This window comes from Uranotaenia lowii, chromosome 1 (assembly GCF_029784155.1).
Source record: "Uranotaenia lowii strain MFRU-FL chromosome 1, ASM2978415v1, whole genome shotgun sequence".
Classification (NCBI taxonomy): Eukaryota; Metazoa; Arthropoda; class Insecta; order Diptera; family Culicidae; genus Uranotaenia; species Uranotaenia lowii.
Window position 1 is genome coordinate 214,972,019 of NC_073691.1, and position 17,281 is coordinate 214,989,299.

Sequence of the window (17,281 nt, forward strand, 5' to 3'; positions counted from 1 at the left end):
AAAATGACAAAAATGACAAAAATGACAAAAATGACAAAAATGACAAAAATGACAAAAAATGACAAAAATGACAAAAATGACAAAAATGACAAAAATGACAAAAATGACAAAAATGACAAAAATGACAAAAATGACAAAAATGACAAAAATGACAAAAATGACAAAAATGACAAAAATGACAAAAATGACAAAAATGACAAAAATGACAAAAATGACAAAAATGACAAAAATGACAAAAATGACAAAAATGACAAAAATGACAAAAATGACAAAAATGACAAAAATGACAAAAATGACAAAAATGACAAAAATGACAAAAATGACAAAAATGACAAAAATGACAAAAATGACAAAAATGACAAAAATGACAAAAATGACAAAAATGACAAAAATGACAAAAATGACAAAAATGACAAAAATGACAAAAATGACAAAAATGACAAAAATGACAAAAATGACAAAAATGACAAAAATGACAAAAATGACAAAAATGACAAAAATGACAAAAATAAATGACAAAAATGACAAAAATGACAAAAATGACAAAAATGACAAAAATGACTAAAATGACAAAAATGACAAAAATGACAAAAATGACAAAAATGACAAAAATGACAAAAATGACAAAAATGACAAAAACGACAAAAATGACAAAATGACAAAAATGACAAAAATTACAAAAACGACAAAAATGACAAAAATGACAAAAATGACAAAAATGACAAAATGACAAAAATGACAAAAATGACAAAAATGACAAAAATGACAAAAATGACAAAAATGACAAAAATGACAAAAATGACAAAAATGACAAAAATGACAAAAATGACAAAAATGACAAAAATGACAAAAATGACAAAAATGACAAAAATGACAAAAATGACAAAAATGACAAAAATGACAAAAATAACAAAAATGACAAAAATGACAAAAATGACAAAAATGACAAAAATGACAAAAATGACAAAAATGACAAAAATGACAAAAATGACAAAAATGACAAAAATGACAAAAATGACAAAAATGACAAAAATGACAAAAATGACAAAAATGACAAAAATGACAAAAATGACAAAAATGACAAAAATGACAAAAATGACAAAAATGACAAAAATGACAAAAATGACAAAAATAACAAAAATGACAAAAACGACAAAAATGACAAAAATGACAAAAATGACAAAATTGACAAAAATGACAAAAATGACAAAAATGACAAAAATGACAAAAATGACAAAATTGACAAAAATGACAAAATTGACAAAAATGACACAAATGACAAAAATCAACAATGGCAAAAATTACAAAAATGACAAAAATTACAAAAATGACAAAAATGACAAAAATTACAAAAATTACAAAAATTATAAAAAATACAAAAATTACAACAATTACAAAAATTACAGGACCCGAATGCCAAAAAAGGTCCTAAATAAATGCAAAAAAAGAAAATTACAAAAATGAGGAAAATACTTAAATGACAAAAATAACATTAATGACAAAAACTTACCGATATGGTCGAATTGTTCCCAGTCTTTTAATTTTTTTTTTTTGGGTTTTTTTGAGTTTTCGGAAATTATTGTTATATTGTTTTTTTTTCTTATTTCGCTTGTTTATCGATTTTTAAATTGGTTTTTAATCTCATCATGATAATGTGAATCGTCATGTTTATATATATATATTTTTGTTTGTTTGTGTGTTTTTTTGCTGTTTTTTTTGTAATAGCTGAGTTTGAAATAAATGGATCACACTCTCGAAAAATCAAGTTAGAAATGCCTTATGAGCTTTTGAGTTTTATTCAAATGGCTTACACAAATTTTAAATTTGATTTGTATAGTTTATTGGAAGCTCCCGAGCCATTTTAATTTATTGATTGTTCGGCATTCGATAGTCTACAAACTTATTATAACACACACAGAATTTCGACCAGTTATGCCTTACACCTTCAGAGAAAGTTTTGTTTTTGAAATTGTTTCAGTCAAAACAAAATCCATTCGTTTTCGGTTTTTATCGCGTTCGCGTGCCAGTTTATCCATTTTTGTAAGAGTTTAAGTTGTTTTATAATTTCATCAAGTGCCTAATAAAATAAGCCGTAGTTTAAAGTATCGCTCCTTGCAATGACGTTTGTTATCGACGATTAAGTGCCAGCATATTCGACCTGTTGATTGTTATCGGTAACTATTTACAATGCCGCAGTATAAAGCGGATACCGAACTTCGAAGGATTCTCTTCGAGCTGGATTCCGTGGCCGGAATCTTAAAGAGTGATTTACACACGCTCATGGAGCTGATCCCGCGAAACTTGGACGACATCGGTCAACCACCCCGGAGCTATCAGCTGCGCTACACCGGTCAACATGAGGAGTGAGTCATGTTTCTTAAAAAAAAAATCGGGTAGTTTTTTAAATTTTTAATTCTATTCCAGAGACCTTAAAGAGGTAGCTACCCGACAAGGAAGTTCACCAATCTTACTGCTTTTCGAAGAATGGGGAACTTCGGGGAGAAAAAGGCCGACTTTGAACCATCTCTATCAACTCTTGATAACGGCGGAATTGTTCAGAGCAGCCGATTACATAGCGGATAACTTTTTGAAAATAGCTCGCCCGGTTAGACCATCAAAAGGTCCGGCAGCTGAAGTCGATACGGAACTAGTCCTTCAAGAGCTCCTGGAGAAAGATCTGGATCGGATCTCCTACCCAAATTCTTCCCAGTTGCAAAACGGAATGCAATCACTTACGCTTGAAAACAATTTAAATCGTCCGTCGACACCCAAACGTGAAGACATTGTAAATTTCCCCAACGAGATTCCTCCGGATTCTATACTCGATGGTCGTATTCCGTCTACTTTATCGGACACTAAAAATGATTCACCGCTGCCTGATTTAAGCGGGCTCTTGAGTGGGCCGAATCAAGCTTCCATGAATCGCGATTCGATGTCCTCGTCAAATAACGAATCAAGCGGTAGCGAAAGCACCGTTACGAATGGCCGTAACAGCAGTGAACACAGTATCAATCGAAACGAAAGCATAAGTCGTAGTGAACGACTGGAATCGATAAGTGAGGACCAAGAGGAGGGATCTTCGAATACGAACCGGTGAGTAGAACTTGGAGTTTTGATTCTAGTGAATCATTCTAATAATTTTTTAATTTCAGTTCCTTTGACGGTCCAGCACTTTCGTCTTTGCTAAACGGGCCTGATCAAGCATCAGCAAATGATTTACCCAATCTATCATTTTTCGGACAACCTCAACCAGTGTCCAGTTCTAATTTGATAGAATTTTCTTCAACTATTAGCGCTGAGCTGGACACTCCAATCCAATTCCGTTTTGCCTATCTACAATCGGCAACTGCCAACTTTGACAGTCGACCATTCACAAACAGAGCTTGGAATAACCCAAATGGGCGACTTCTAGGATCCGGAGGTTTCGGTCAAGTTTTCTTGGGATTACACCTCACCGAAGACATTCCTGTAGCGGCCATCAAACGACTTTTTCCATCGAACTACAAATACGAGGAAAAATATAATCGAGAACTTGACCTTCTGACCCGAAATCAACATCCGAACATTGTCCGGTTACTCGGCTACTCAAATGATGATCAACTCAGTTTAGTGTACGAATATCTACCGGATGGTACGCTGGAGGATTTGTTGAGACAATCAAACGAAAAACGATTTCCAGTGCCAGTTGCCAGAAGACTGAACTACCTTCTGGGGATTTCTCGGGCTATAAAATTCCTACACGACCCTGCCGTTAACATAATTCATCGGGATGTGACGCTAAGAAATATTCTGCTTCACGGAGAAATAGCTAAGTTGTGTGATTTTGGTTTAATTAAATCAATCAGCAGCCTAACGACAACCGGAGTTGTGGGGACGGGACCATATTTAGCACCGGAAGCCCTCCGACGCACCGTTACTCCTGCTTTGGACATATACTCATTTGGGGTGGTGATAGCTGAGGTTGCTACGGGTGAAGCAGTACTGCACGCAATACTTTCCCAGAGCGATGAGCCCGATTTGCTAGAACGGGTCACGGCCCGTGATGCCGATTGGGAAGCTATGGTTGACAGGAAGATTGAACCTGAACAGCTTCCTCTTTGGAGCGTTGTTGGTCGGCAGCTGTTGGAGCTAGCAAACGACTGTTTGCAGGAACGACTGCGTAGACCTAGTGCCGGTGATGTTGAAAGGCGTATCGAACAAATGAGTTGCGTTGGATTGCCATAAAGTGACACAGGTTTAAGAGTTTCGTGCTTTAAAGATAAGTGAAAAATTGTCGAGAGATTCCAAATGCCGAATATCAAATTACGCACGCAGTTTTTGTGAGGTTTTGCTTGCGAGAAGTTCTAAATTCAACTTAATAGAGCTTTGAACAGTCACCGACTATGACGCCTGCCTGTTGATGTCGTCCGCTACCAGCTAACGTAAGTATGATTGTTAAGTTAGATGTACTATATATTGTTACAGTTGGACAATGTTCGTGGATTTTTTTCCATTTTCCCGCTATTGTACAATGAAACATACAAATGCCTAATACTTCATCTAAAAACGTTTAAAGCATTAAAACTAAAAAAAACATAAATGGTTATTTGAGTTTCTGTTAGAAAATGATCAAAGTTTAATTATCAAGATGTGCAATTTTCAGTAGATAATAAAATGCAATAAAACGACAAGTATTTGACATAATTTAAACGGTTTCACAAGCATTAAGTGAAGTATTCGATGAGTTTTTAGTTATGTTTTAAGAACAAAAAAAAAATTTCATATAGCCTTTTGGCAATATTTTTATCTAGAACAATTTCATTCCAACTCGCCCAGTTTCTTGTTCTGTTTTCGGTTAGTACATATAATAAAACTGTTGAAGATCAAATTTGTGTCTTTCTGTAGAACGGAAAAGAAATTTTATGGCTTTCTTCGTCTGTCGATTCGAAACCCAAATATGCTATTTCTGCTTAATTTTTTAATTGCTCATGTCAAACTTTTATTTTAACTGTCGATTTTTTTAAAAGTTGAATGTTTATTGATAGCTAAAAGTGAGCTTGTCAGTTACTAAATGTATCAAATATGTCATTTTTTCGACCAGAGTTTGATGGCCTTGTAAAATAGTTGCAGTCCGCAGCAGGTATTGGGTCATTCGGTGGAGGGGTTGTGGGGATAAATAGAACCTCGATGCATTGCGCGAAGATGTCGTTGTTTAAAAGATGAACCATACTAAGGGATGAAAATAAAAAAATGCGAAGATGTCGGAAAGCCGTCTTTGGAGAAGTTAGGCATCCAGTGACCAAGAAGAGTATGCTGAAGTAGATGCTAAAGGTGCCTTTGTGACCTCCACATCAAAAGGAAAGCTTAATCGCGATTACGGGTGGGATCAAATGACTTTCTATCAAAGCTCTTGTACTGCGACATCTGAGGATTAGTACAACATGGGGCCTAGCGTAAAGTCCTGAAAGAGTATGATTTGATTAGACTATGTCAAGGCCTTTAAAGTTGTGAAGCCGCGTTCACGAGGAGTAGCTAGACAGTGTAGAACGACTCTTAGATTGTGACATTCATTTTTTATTTTATTTACATAGTATTCCGTCTCACGACATAACTTGACGAACATAATTCCTAAAATTCACTCGGTTCATAGCAACCGTTCTCCAATTTCTCGGGCACCCCACGTTCGCCAGATCACGCTCCACTTGGTCTAACCACCTCGCTCGTTGCGCCCCCGCTTGTCTTGTTCCTACCGGATTCGTAGCGAACACCTGTTTTGCAGGACAGCCGTCCGGCATTCTCGCAACATGTCCTGCCCAGCGTTTCCGGCCAGCTTTCACCACCTTCTGGATACTGGGTTCGCCGTAGAGTCGCGCGAGCTCGTGGTTCATCCTTCGCCTCCACACTCCGTTCTCCTGTACGCCGCCAAAGATGGTTCTTAACACTCGTCGCTCGAATACTCCGAGTGTACGCAGGTCCTCCTCGAGCAATATCAGATTGTGACATTCATTTGGAGCATTTTCTAGTGCTTATGCCCTCCCATTTCCACTTAAACACATGATCTTCTTTCATCAACTTGGAAAGGCCTTCCGATGCGAAGGTGTAATCGACTTCAAGATCGCCATTACGACATAAACATTATTAAGGGTAGGAAAAAGGTATGCCCAAGGTGTGTATATATTCAGGAGGTGTTACCGAATATCGAAATCCCGATTCAGCCATTTTGGCTATGTAGGCTATGCAACTATACGGAACTCATGAAGTTTGTTTACCAACAAACCACCGAAAAGCTGAGCAAAAAATAAACAAACTCATTGAGAGCCCCGCTCACTCCTCGCCTACTTACTGTGAAAGTCGGAGAACCTAGTGTATCAAAAGACCTTGGGTATGACCATCTAAAGGGTGTACTACCAAAACTGATTAGTCTTTTTTTTTTCAAACAGCAAAGGAATTCTTATCGCTAACGTTTGAGAGTGAAATAATTCTCGTCTTTCTTAATCATTTTTTTTGTTATTCTGATCATTTCATGGTCTTGAAAGGAAATGAGTGACATTACGTCTTGATAAAGAAAATCAAATTTGTTGAGAAATGTTGATGCAGCACTTGGGCAGTGGAAAGGAGAGACTTGTTCAGGTTGGTGGTAGAACTAGGAAAACTTTATTACAATGCATGATGTTCTATTTATACTAAAACCATCTCATGGTTACATTTCCTTATTGTTTATTTATAAAAACACCACCATGCGTGTGTTGCTATTCATCTCATCGATTGCTTCGATGAGATGAATCTCAACAAGAAATCATAAAAGTTGGATTCAAAAGTGGATTTAGCAGTTTAGCTAGAGCAAATAGTGTTAAATTTTCATATTAACTTGAGCGTCGTTTAGAGACACATTAGAGTCAACCAAATGAGCTAAAATTTCACATGGGACCTTCTGGCTGGTCAAAATTCAACTCAATTCAAACCCCAAGATTTGATTCCGGGATATATCCCTATTTTTTAATCACAAAAATATTATTAGTTCATGAGATGTTATGAATGAAACGCAATGTTCAAATACTTTCATTGTTGATAATCAGGTAAGAAATAGTTAGGCTGCTTAAATTATACAGTAGCCACCTTCACCTTAATTGTATAACAACCCCTTTATAAATTCGTCGCTCATTGAAAAACCATCAAGAACCAAAGTCATGCTTCGAAGTCAAATTATTCCACTGAGAAGAAGAGTGATTTCAGTGTGTTGACAATCAAAGGTTCTGGGATCGAGTTAACAAACGACTCGATGACCTGGTGCAAGAAACGAGAAAAAAAAACTTTAATGTCTCCATCAGTTGAGTAGACACAACATCTGTCCGTCGTTGTTTGAGGAACGGTGATTTTGCGTGTTAGGAAATGAAAGGGGGCGAAATATCATAAGAAGGCTACCTCGCTAATTGTTTTCCACAATGAAGCAGCCTCCAAGCCACCTGTCTCCGATATTCCCATTGCGATTAAGTGGCGCGAATTTGATTAGAATAGGCACGCAAGCAAAGCCTATGGGGGTGGTGGGCGGTGGAGCTTTAGGCGATTAAGTTGATGGATTCAGTGAGTACGGTTACACTGCTGCGTGTTGTATCAAGATAAGGTGGCCGAATAAAATTGTTTGTTTGATCATTTTCGTATAAAATAATTAAGATAGTCAAATGTATCATCTTTCCTACACAGGAACACCTACTCATGTAAAATAGTTACAGCTTCACTGTTAGTTACTATGAATTCATTCATCGAGTCGCGTGCTTCTTACAAGAACATCTGTAGCTTTTTATCTGTGATTACAAATCGTGCTAGTATGGGGCTCAACATTAAATGAAAAAAAATCGTGCAGTTCATCGTTCTTCGAACGATCGAGGATAAAATGCGGAAACATTCACGCTTCCATGATCGCAAAAGGCGTCTGTGACTTCTGCACAGAGTCACACATACACAAGTCACGCACAAACACAAGCAACGTTTCCAGTCAGAACCGTGACGCGGCATTGCACTTGAAACCAAGAATCAATAAATTGTCTACCCTGAATTGTGCACGCAAACCATTCATATAGAACTTCTTAGTAACCAGCAGCAAAATTCTGAATGAGCCCAGTTACCATCATCCAACCCTTTCAACCAGATCCCAGCAGGCCGGTTGTTCCGACTATACGACTAAGGCAAAAGGCATGGCATAAATAGTTGCTGCCATAGCAACATAGGAAAATGCAGCCTACTACATATAGTAGGGGTACACGCTATCAGCAATTAAGAACTTCTTAGTCATCGTAGCAAATGGCGTTCAGTTTTATAGTGTTTTATTTTTATATACTTAAGAATAAACATTAACTCGCTTTAAACACATACACACAGACCAATCGGAACCGCAGCGATGATGATGGTCACGACGCCGCCGACTAGATTCGGTGACCGGAGATCGTAACGCGCATGGGGCACAACCCAGATCATAATCGACCCTGCGGCTGGCTAACTGACTGAACTTACACTGAAGTCGTGAAGCAAAAGCCCACAAATGTGAATGGACGTTGTGTTGTGGTGGACAGGGCGTCAAAAAAGAACATTTCCGTTAATAAATTAGCCTACTCGAAGATGAAAAAAACTGTAACAAGACACAGGCCTATGCAAGTTTGTGTCGATGCAAGTTTGTGTCAACTACTCACTGCCTAAAGCTGAAGGTGACAGATTGCTCAAAACGGGCTCGATCTAGTGAACCGTTAAAGCAAAGCATCATTGTTGTGGGTATTTTTTAGAATGGAGGGAAACATCCGTTAGAAGTCAGCAACGCATCGTGCTTTAGGCATATGGTCGACAACCATGTGGCTTATGTGCTGTGACCAATAAGCCATCATCATTGGCATGATGGGAGATTTTTTTTTTTGTCAATTTAGGATGGAGATTTTGATTGAATCTGCCTGACTTTGAATTCTGTTCGTTCGAGCACTCGATTCAATGCCGGTCCATCATAACGCATCAGTGAATTTTGAAGAGTTAGTTGAATTTAAAAAAAATAGTCGATATTTAACATTTTTACCAAACAACAATTAAATTGTTTGGAGGTCTAGCGAATTGGAAAGAATCATGCCTTTGAGATCCACGTGGACGGTTTTTTTGGCATACCACTCTATTTAAATTACGGCTGCCTGTCAATTTTCGGCTCTACCATTTCTTCCTAGAGCCAATTCTATAGCAATCATCGTATTCATCAACAGCCAACATTAACCGATTAGGGAAATGGCACTCCTCGTGGGCGGTCTCGATCATATCGCTGGGCGACGCCGGTTTTCAATTTTCAACCGCATCGATTCGCGAAAAACTGAATTGCAATTTTAAATCGTTCCTGCAGTTCACAGCTAGTAAACAGACTCGCCCCTCGCTATCGGTTCACTTAGAATACATAACTTGTGCACGCTTCAACCGTCACAGCCTGCTATTACTTGGTTTGTTTTTTGGCCGGCGCCGCCGCATACTTTATCTGTCACATTTAATTAAGCATGACCAATACGGAAAACTTCTGCTGGGCGGCCTGCTACGATCGGAAAACTTGGCCGTGTTCAAGGGCGAATTGGATGGATGGAAAAGAAAGTTCACTGACCCATGGAATACGTATTGAAGAAGTTCGATCAGCTCACTAGTGTAGAACCGGTAGATCCTTTCCCTTTTCATTCCTGATGAGCGTACGACTCCTTCTTTTGAATTTACTTTGGCTTTTTAGACCTGCCAGTCTCTTTTTGTTTTGCCAAACTGAGTTATTTTTTTGTTTGCTTACAAGAATAGAAGGAGTGAGAATTGTTCGAGCGTTAAATAAGTCATCAGCAATTTTAATGCCTCCTTCTGTTACGTGATTGTTAAGAGGTGCGATTTAAGTATTTCCGAATCGATTAAATTGTTAAGTCGAGTTGTCATGTATAACTCAACAGAACAATCGAAAGGAATGAAGTTCTATGTTAGGTTTAATTTTAAAAACGTCGTCAGTCGTTGTCAAATGTTATTAAGTAATTTCACATCAAACTAAGACTAATAGAGTGATTTTGGTCTCAACTATCCTTAGAAGATGCTAATAAATGTTAATACTTAATCCCCTTTGAAAAATAAGTTAAATTCATTCAAGGGAAGTTTTATGGTTTTTCAATTGACAATAAAACTCAACAAAACGTAACATCATGTTTTACAACTACTAATAATTCAATACTTCCTTAAACAATCAATATGGAATCGCTTTTCAATCGTATTGAACAAAATTAAAGATATTACAGGGATGCGTTCTTCATAAAAAACATATATAAATGCGAAAAATGACAAAACTGATAAAATTACAAAAATGATAACGATGAAAAAATGACAAAAATGACAAAAACTACTAAAAACAAAAAAAAAAACAAAAAATAAATAAAATACAAAATGACAAAAATTACAAGAATGCAAAAATGACAAAAATGAAAAAAATGACAAAAATGACAAAAATTTACAAAAAATTAAGAAATTGACAAACAATGAAAAAAAAGACAAAAACGACAGAAATGACAAAAATGACAAAAATGACAAAAATGACAAAAATGACAAAAATGACAAAAATGACAAAAATGACAAAAATGACAAAAATGACAAAAATGACAAAAATGACAAAAATGACAAAAATGACAAAAATGACAAAAATGACAAAAATGACAAAAATGACAAAAATGACAAAAATGACAAAAATGACAAAAATGACAAAAATGACATAAATGACAAAAATGACAAAAATGACAAAAATGACAAAAATGACAAAAATGACAAAAATGACAAAAATGACAAAAATGACAAAAATGACAAAAATGACAAAAATGACAAAAATGACAAAAATGACAAAAATGACAAAAATGACAAAAATGACAAAAATAACAAAAATGACAAAAATGACAAAAATAACAAAAATGACAAAAATGACAAAAATTACAAAAATGACAAGAAAGATTAGAATGACAAAAATGACAAAAATGACAAAAAAGACAAAAATGATAAAAAATTGACAACAGAACAAAAATGTTAAAAAATATTAAAATTTCAAAAATGTCAAAGAAAAACTGACGAACAATGATAAATATGACGAAAATGACACAAATGAGAAGAATGGTAAAAGAAAAAAAACCAAAATGGATCAAGATGGCCAAGACTTGAAAAATGTTATTATTTTGCAGCGTGCCATCTATCCTTATAACGAAACGGAACCTGCGCAGTTCGTTTTCAAGGGAGACACATGGTGCTGTTAACGTTTCTTAAAGTTAACAGACACACGGCATCCAATCTCTATGGTAACGTGTGCTGTGTGCTTTGAAAGTTGTAGGCATCGGCGTCGAACTTTGTGGCTCGTGCTGCTCACTCAAGTTCAAGATCGGTCACCTGGTGGCGAAAAGTTCCTACTGACTATATGATGATTGTTCGGTTCAAATAATGCTAGCTCCTTTACTGCCTATTTAGATCCTGAAGCAAGTTGCTTAGTTGATGGGTCCGTTAAACATCTGGTGGTGAATTTTCAATACGACTTATGACTTTTACGAACGATTAAAATTTTTGAGTTTTTTGTTCCATTGAAATTATACTATTTAATAATTTTTTTGTATGGAAAAAAACTGCTCAAGCCATATTTTAGTGGTACACTCGATTTTCCTGATATCAAACCGGCTTCGGATTCACTGCGCTGATCTCATTGATCATGTAGAGTAGTTTTTATAGCCCTAATTAAGAGGAATCCAGTTAGTAACCGGAATCTTAAATGTAGCAAAGAATTTCGCAACTCACAGCATGTGAAGTCCAGCTCATGGGGAAGCAATAATTTCATTTGCAAGACATTCAATTCCGGGATTGAGAAGTGTTCGAACGATTATTGGTTTCGGGAGCTGCCTATTCTGAGCTCAATTCCGGTCCCAGTTCTCATGGTATTTCCAAGATGTCGCTCAGACAAGCGAGGGTAGGCCAAATTGGCGGACGCAACGGTGGGAAGGTTTACTTGTGAGGTATCCAACAAAAGACCTGAAGTTGAGAACTGAAAAACAGACAAAAAATTTAGTCGCGGAGACGAAGCAAGGTCACGCGATGGCGATTTTTATGTGCAAATCTACCATGGATCGACGAAAGCGAAGGTCCGGATGGTTTGTTTTGTTTATGCTGCTAGCTGCCAGCCTACCTATAGACTCTTGCCATGTGCGATCCGCCACATTTCGGTACATATTTATTCGCTGATGGATCGCAGCAAGCGGCTTTAGGCACGGATTTTTGCGAAACCAGATTACTTATGCCATATTCGTTTTCATCCTGGTGGTGCACCGGTAGTGCACCAAGTGCTGTCAAAGCGTTTTTTTTATATGAAGATGACAGCAGTTGGTGCACAACCATCTTTCCACCAGATGAAAACGAATATGGCATTACACGCGTGTGTGCCTTAAATATTTTATTCTGTTCTCTTTGTTTGCCGAGGGTTTCGTTTTAATAGTCCGTTGACAGGCATCAGATCGTAGGCCCATCGTCAACATCGGCCACTGCACTGTCTGATGGACGGACGGCTGACTTTGACTTTGTGAGTAGAGGAATTTGATCTTGACTGGTAAATTTTTACCGCTCGGCGCCGTCGTTCTGGATGAAACTAGCAGGTACTGCAAGCGTCACATTTTTGGACTTTCGAAATAAAACATTTTAAATATGTACAACTAAACGCCAGAAAGTTTAGAAGTTTTTTCTTCGAACAAAGAAAAAATGACAACAATGACAAAGGTGACATAAATGACAAAAAAAAATACAAAAAGTACAGAAATGACAGAAATTACAAAAATTACACAAAATTACAGAAATGTCAAAAATGACAAATATGACAAAAATGACAATAATAATAGAAATGATAAAAAATGACAAAAATGACAAAAAGAACAAATATGGCAAAAATGACAAAAATGACATAAAAGATAATATAAAAACGACTAAAATGACAAACATGAAAAATATGACGAAAATGACAAAACAGTAGAAACAAAAATGATGTTGAGTTTTCAGAACAATATATCAAATTTTCCCATACAAACCTAAAAGTTGAAATTTACTCATGTTAAAGTTTCTTGAACATTCTGCGAGAAACATGGCTGAGTTTTGGACTTAAATGGAGCTTCTGAATCCTCAGGGCTTGAGACATTAAAAAATGACCCCAAATCGAATCAGTCTAGTACGCATATCAGCACTAACTTGTCCATAACAGTGACGAAAAGTAGAGAGGAATCTTCCAGGGAAAATCGAATCCTGGTAGTAGAACATTCTGCTGCACCGTCGTTGAACCAGAACACATTGTTTTGGTTCTCCATTTGTTTTGGTCAATTCGTCTATGGAGAACAATAGCAATTGATCATTTATGATTTCTGCTGACTGGTGGTACAAATGTTTACATCATCACACTGTAAAGCAATTCTACTCAAACTGCAGTGTTGGCAGATAAGAATGAATAGATCAATCGGAATACTCATTGAGAAATGCGTACTTCCCCGGTGAGAAATGGAAAGTGACAAATAGCTATCGCTAGTGTAATGAGTGATATTATAGTGACTAGACGAACGAAACTGAATAAAGATTAACTCTATTACAAACACTGAACCTGCGTTTTAAACAAGTTATGGACCCAGATACGTCTGGATTTTGTATAAACGAGTTAGTGAGAGGGGTACACTCAAGTTTATTAATACTTGCGGTTATCGAGGTGCCAACCACTTGCCAAAGAACCACCGCAGTCGGGCGAGCCTGCGAGATGTTCCAGGCCAGCCAGGAGTCTCCGTCAGAGCTCGAGTCCGGGGAGGTTCGTAGACCGAGAGGGTTGCTTTCAATGCCGTCACGAGCCACGCTGCGGTTAGCAAGCGTGAGCTCACATCCGACGGCCGGGAGGAGTCTCGGGATCTACAACCGGACTGCGCAGAGATGGACAGGTCCAGCTGCAGCAACACCCCGGATTAATTGGGTGGTGTTCATAGCCGAGAGGGTTACTCTCGTGCTTTGGTGTGCGTTGTGGTCAGCAATTATGAACTGATCCAAGCTCAGAGGACCACCAGCGTAGAGGATCGCCAGTGCAGAGGCCGCGAGATGCTGCAGGTCAGCCAGAAGGTGTCACTGGAGTTCGAGTCCAGAATGTCGGGGTTCGATAGGGTTACTCTCGATATCGTCACGAGTCACGCTGCGGTTATCAGCATGAGTTCATTTCCGACGGCCGGGAGGAGGACTCTCGGGACCTGTAACCAGGATTGGTCAGGTCCGAAAGCTCCTGATGGTGGACTAGCCCGCATCGGTTGAAAGAAGCTGGATGTCGAGAGCGTTACTCCCGAGGTGTAGAGCTACGCTGCAGATAGCACGCGTGAGCTGATCCAAGCCTACAGTATGATTTTTCTGTAGTTTTGGAGGATTTGTTTTCTGCATCAATGCCAGCAACTTTAGGAATGTATTATATCCAGATGGGTCACATGCTGCTGTACGTTGCCTTCCAGGTTTCCGAAATGGTTAAAGCGTTAGAGTAACGTGACGAATGCAAGTAGAGAGGATTATTCTCCTGTTTGGAAGCTGCGCTGCGGTTAGCATGCGCAATAGACTGGCCCACATTTATATGGGAAATTTCAAACCTGTAAATGTTATGCGCTGCAGGCTCAAATTGATCCTAGACCTACTACGAGGTCTCATGCAAAATTTGGGTCAGATCGGATCACGGGAAGGAGTCGATCAACGAGCCTTAAGTTTGTATGGGATATTGAGATATTTTGTTCGGGAGAAACAAGAAAAACCTGTTTTTCATCAATAAATTTGGTTCCTTTTGACCGATTTCTTTGGAATACAGCTTTTCTTTAAGCCTAAACCATGAGAAATATTTCATCCTAAGACTGCATTTCGATAAGAGTTAAGATAAAGAAGTAATTAGGCTTGATCAATGTTAGTGAGTCGGGCGGTCGAACATACTAACGCCTCATTAACAGAGATGAACACCACCCTTAAAAAAAATTACACTGCTGTGGTATTTTTCCCTTTACTTTTTTTTGTTTCCTTGTACTTGCCAACAGAATAACAGTAGAATAAGTTTTGTAAGTTAGGAAAATTTTTCAAAATACTAATTCGATAATAGAATGATTTCTTTCCTAAGACTTCCAAAATGTGTAAAGCAAATTTTTCAATCTAAATGGCATTGTCATGTTCCGTGTTTTTAACTTAAGAAATGAACAAATGTAAACGATAAACGTTCTTCCTATTCCTCCCAACATGTCATGTTTTTTTTTCAGCCAGCAGCTGCCCGCTTTACAGATAGACCGGTTCAATTGGCGAATTTATCTCGTTGTTGAGTTATTCTCTTGAATGCCAACCACTTCTTAAGTTCATTAGTCTCGGGCCCCCAAAGTACAGGAAGTCTCCGGATTCTGAAAGCTACATATCTCGCTCGACCGTTAGAACCAGTTTCATCACTCCTCTTAGGGATACTTCTACTCACTCTATATCTACTTCTGTATGCAGGCTCCTACTATATGGAGCAAAAAATAACAAAGCGTGTACCCATGTAGTGTACGATCGGGGTACTTCCATATTTGTTTCGCTGTTCCACGAAACTGAAAGTGAACGAAAAAAAAAACGCCATGCTCTCCTATAAACAAATAATAAAAAACAAAAACCAGTATTTCAAGTCAATAAAAAATGTTTCGCTGGACAGCACTCTCGACTAGCACCCCTGCTAGATACTAATCCGTCAGAAACCAATTATAACCTTTTTTTTCTTCCCTGTCCGTTCTGGCTCAACCCCAAGGGGTCGTCGTCAAAGACCCGATGTTATGTGTGGGCAAACAAAACTGCTAAAGGAACACACTATCCAATCCAAGTAGCCAGACTTTTTTGTGCAGGTGCTTTCAGTTCCTTCCACCTTCGTTCACATTTGTTGGTGAGTGAGTGAGTATCAAGTATCGAGTATCCTGTCTGCGAGTGAGCTGCATGATGCTGCTAATCGAAATTAACCAATTTGCGTTTGTTACGAACGCGTAATTAGTCACGGTGGTGCTGCGGTACCCTATGGGGCTTCAAGAACCGCTAGTCTGTCAGATACCGTTGTTTTTAGACGCTTTTTTATGATATACATTTTAAAGGTTTTTTTTTTCGTTGCTTACTCGAATGAATCTCGATTTTTTTTCGTGTTTCTGGAAACAGGAAGAATAAAAGTGAGAACGATCAGTAATTCTCAGTAGGCGTGAAATATATCATTATTTATTTGGATTGCATGTGATTGACAGAACGACTTCCTGATTTCGAATGCTGCTTTGGTGATTTCGAATGCGATCTAAACAGTAGGATAAGAAACAGGAAGCTGCGGGAAAACGACAGTTGAAAACCTGTCAGAAACTCATGAAATGTTGAATGATAGAATTCGTGTTTTGAGGACCACATTTGCAACATTTTTCAACAGAATTAGAATATGTATGTATGTATGTATGTATGTTTGACCCACCAGTGGCTGGTAGGTCTTTCGACCCGAGTCGGTACGGGAAGTCTCGATCGCAATTTTTCAACAGAATTAGAATATGAGCAAAAACAATGATTGAATCATTGTAGATATTTATTAGCTCAAACGATAATGGATAATTTTTCTGGTTAAGTCTGTATTGAGTGTAAAAAATGTTTTGACCGACTCGGTTCTAAAGTTGAAAACTTTTTAATGGTTACGGGTTTCTCTGGAATCCAATAATCTGTGACGGTTTTGAAAACTTCTGAGTTCCCCTGATTCTAAAGCCAAAAAAATCCAAGCCTTATAGGGATTTTAAATCCAAAAGTCTTAAGTTGCTAGCAATGCTGAAAAACAGTTCTGTTTTTTCACACTTTGAATACTTCTCACTGCTTACATTTCTACAGAAAAAGAAAAGAGATTTCTTACTTGTTTCTGAGTTTTTGGCACTTAACACCCAGTATGTCTAAGCACGATTTTGGTACAACCCTGCTCATTCCGGATTATGTTGAACCCTAACCCGCTCTTGGGTGTCAATATGACACTATTGGTAATTTGAAGGCTTGCAACTTTATTCGGGTACATCCAAATGGAAAAATATCTTCGAGGACCCTCAATAAATTCTTGAAATTTTTAATTTTGCATCATTGCTTTTTTTATGGACGCACTCCAAAAGCCCCAATAAAAATCTCCCGAATCAGACATTAAGTGTCGATTTGACACTCCTCGCTTGACACCGTTATATCTCTCTTGTTTCTAAACCCATTTTTACAAAATTTATAGTTTTATAAACTTCGTAATGTAACT

The 17,281-nt window shown here is 37.7% G+C and overlaps 1 protein-coding gene across 1 annotated transcript in view; it reads left to right on the forward strand.

Annotated features, from left to right (window-relative positions):
• The first annotated feature begins 1,997 nt into the window (after positions 1–1,997).
• LOC129747589 (uncharacterized) overlaps positions 1,998–17,281 on the forward strand; it is a 56,999-nt gene continuing 41,715 nt past the window's right edge. The window contains exons 1-3 of the mRNA XM_055741882.1: positions 1,998–2,363; positions 2,425–3,093; positions 3,153–4,421. Coding sequence (XP_055597857.1) covers positions 2,188–2,363; positions 2,425–3,093; positions 3,153–4,224 — 1,917 coding nt within the window. The 5' untranslated portion in view covers positions 1,998–2,187 and the 3' untranslated portion in view covers positions 4,225–4,421. The remainder of the gene's footprint in view (positions 2,364–2,424; positions 3,094–3,152; positions 4,422–17,281) is intronic.